General features: G+C 44.3%; 1 protein-coding gene across 1 annotated transcript; it reads right to left on the bottom strand.

Moving 5' to 3' along the window:
* Window positions 1-28: 28 nt before the first annotated feature.
* LOC124233009 (endogenous retrovirus group K member 7 Env polyprotein-like) lies at window positions 29-1827 on the bottom strand. Its single transcript, XM_046650004.1, has 2 exons — window positions 1759-1827; window positions 29-1009 (listed from the first exon to the last, which is right to left on the bottom strand). Exon 2 carries the CDS (start codon window positions 929-931, stop codon window positions 29-31), a length of 903 nt encoding a protein of 300 aa, XP_046505960.1. The 5' UTR covers window positions 932-1009; window positions 1759-1827.
* Between the last annotated feature and the right edge of the window lie 269 nt (window positions 1828-2096).

Here is a 2096-nt window from a genome sequence, read left to right as displayed (position 1 = left end):
ATGCCTTGCGTGCAAGCACAACCACATTTCATGCCAGGTCTCCTTCATCTCCCCCTCTTTTGTTAGCATTTTGACGGACAGCATGCGCAACGGTCTTAACGATACTTTTTAGTTGTTGTTGCTTTCTCCAGCACCGGAAGACTCCATAGAGAAGCAAGCATAAAATCAATATTAGCACCAGATTTCCCAAAGAAGTAGACAGTAACGTATTTACATGCCCCAAGGGATTCAAACGGTTTAACCCCTCCTGCAGTCCCTTTAATAGGTCATCCCCCGTCAATTTAGGCAATTCTTTACTGAAAGTGTCTGCAATAGATTGTTCGAGTTGCATTATCTCTGCAGTTAAATTTTGATGACCCCGTAAAGAGCGCTTAATCTTTTCCCATCCTTCTGACATGTTAAAACGCAGTGGGGTGACACACATTTGTGTAGAGTTCCAATCACATTTCAATATACTGCGGGTAGCAAGAACTGTCAGTTGATCTCCCAACCAAGATACAGTATGTTGCAAGTTAATTGCATCGGTAGCTAATTGAGCATCTAGGTCCTTTTGCTGTTGCCATAAGGCATGAGAGTCTTTATGCCATTCCCTGATAAAGTCAGCAGTTTGTATCTCTTGCTGCAGTGCCAGGCTGGCCACAGCAGCCGTCGCAGTAACGGATGCAACCGCAAGGATAGTCGCGACGATCAATCCTGCTAGTCGACGGGAGCGATGTAGAACAACTTGAAGGGCATCATACAGATGTGAAACAGCAATAGAGTCAGACCAAGGATGTGTCAGATTAACAGGCATCCAAAGCTCAGAACGAGCTTTTACAATTATTACAGATTTGTTGGTATCTTCGATTGTCTCCCACCAAGTTTTGTTTACACATTGAGTAAAGACACAATCAGCAGTACAATTTACATATCCCTCTGTAACATTTAACATAATTTTCCCTGATAACAAGGAATAGGGAAATTTGACACAAGCAGTTGCAGTGTAGGTGTTATTCTTATGCAGGTGAACCTGAAAAGATCCAGAACTTTGAGACACATTTAAGGTAAAATTACCAGTTCATACAGTCAAATGTCCAGACACCGCGCACAATTTCCATATATCTCTCTGAATTTGAGGGTAAGGAGGATGTTGTAAAAGCGGGGGAACAAGAGCGAAATGCTGCATAGTCACAGTCTCATTTCCATAGCCATTTTGGAAATCAACTTATCTTCTTCCTCCTCCTCACTATCCTCCTCAGAATCTGAGCTAGACTTAGAAATCCCATCAGGTGGAGGGGGAGGGAAAGATCCCTCCTTTTTATCTTCTTCCACAGGAACGTCCTCATAATGAGCCTCACTACGACGGGAATTAACCTCACTATCTGTTTCAAAAATTTCAAGCGCCTGAGTAACGGTGCTACAGAGAGTCCAGAGTTTAAGAGACATAACGTTTCGCGATTCCTTTTGAACTTGTTTCCACTCCCCCAAATTTAACTGAACCTTTGTCTGATGATGGAACCAATAACAGTGGCAATCAACATGCCGAAATAATTCATTCAAGCGCCGAGAGGACGCTTTTACCCCGATGGACTCAAGGAGTCCCTTTACAAGGTCTAAATATTGTGACCTGAGAGAATTAGAATTCCCCATGATTTATTTATTCCCGAAAGTCCCCCTTTCACTTTTCCCGGGGTGCTTACTCTTTCGGTTTCGTCGTGCCCCACGTTGGGATTTACCTATTCCCGAAAGTCCTCCTTTCAATTTTCCCGGGGTGCTTACCCTTTCGGTTTCGTCGAGCCCCACGTTGGGCGCCAGATGCTGCCAACGAAATGAGTACACGAACACCGGTTGCTGTGTAGTCTCTCGAGTTTCTCGAGCTCTTTATTCTTACAGCCTCTAAACAAAGCCGGCCTTTTGCCAAAGCAGTGAGTCAGCGACCTAAGCCTGCCCAAGCGTCCCACAATAATGACCTTTCCCCTACACATCTGTTTATAACAAGTTCCTTCATAATGTTTCAAACTCCCAAGGCCCCAGGCTTGTTCCTTTTGAGGAACTGATAAAACATCCCTGTTTGCAAGCAATGTTTTCCCTGGGGCCTTGTGAGTTCACCAGGCAGA

This window comes from Equus quagga, unplaced genomic scaffold (genome assembly GCF_021613505.1).
Source record: "Equus quagga isolate Etosha38 unplaced genomic scaffold, UCLA_HA_Equagga_1.0 147509_RagTag, whole genome shotgun sequence".
Lineage (NCBI taxonomy): Eukaryota > Metazoa > Chordata > Mammalia > Perissodactyla > Equidae > Equus > Equus quagga.
Note: the sequence above shows the minus strand (reverse complement) of the source record. Positions and strands in the feature narration are given on the sequence as shown.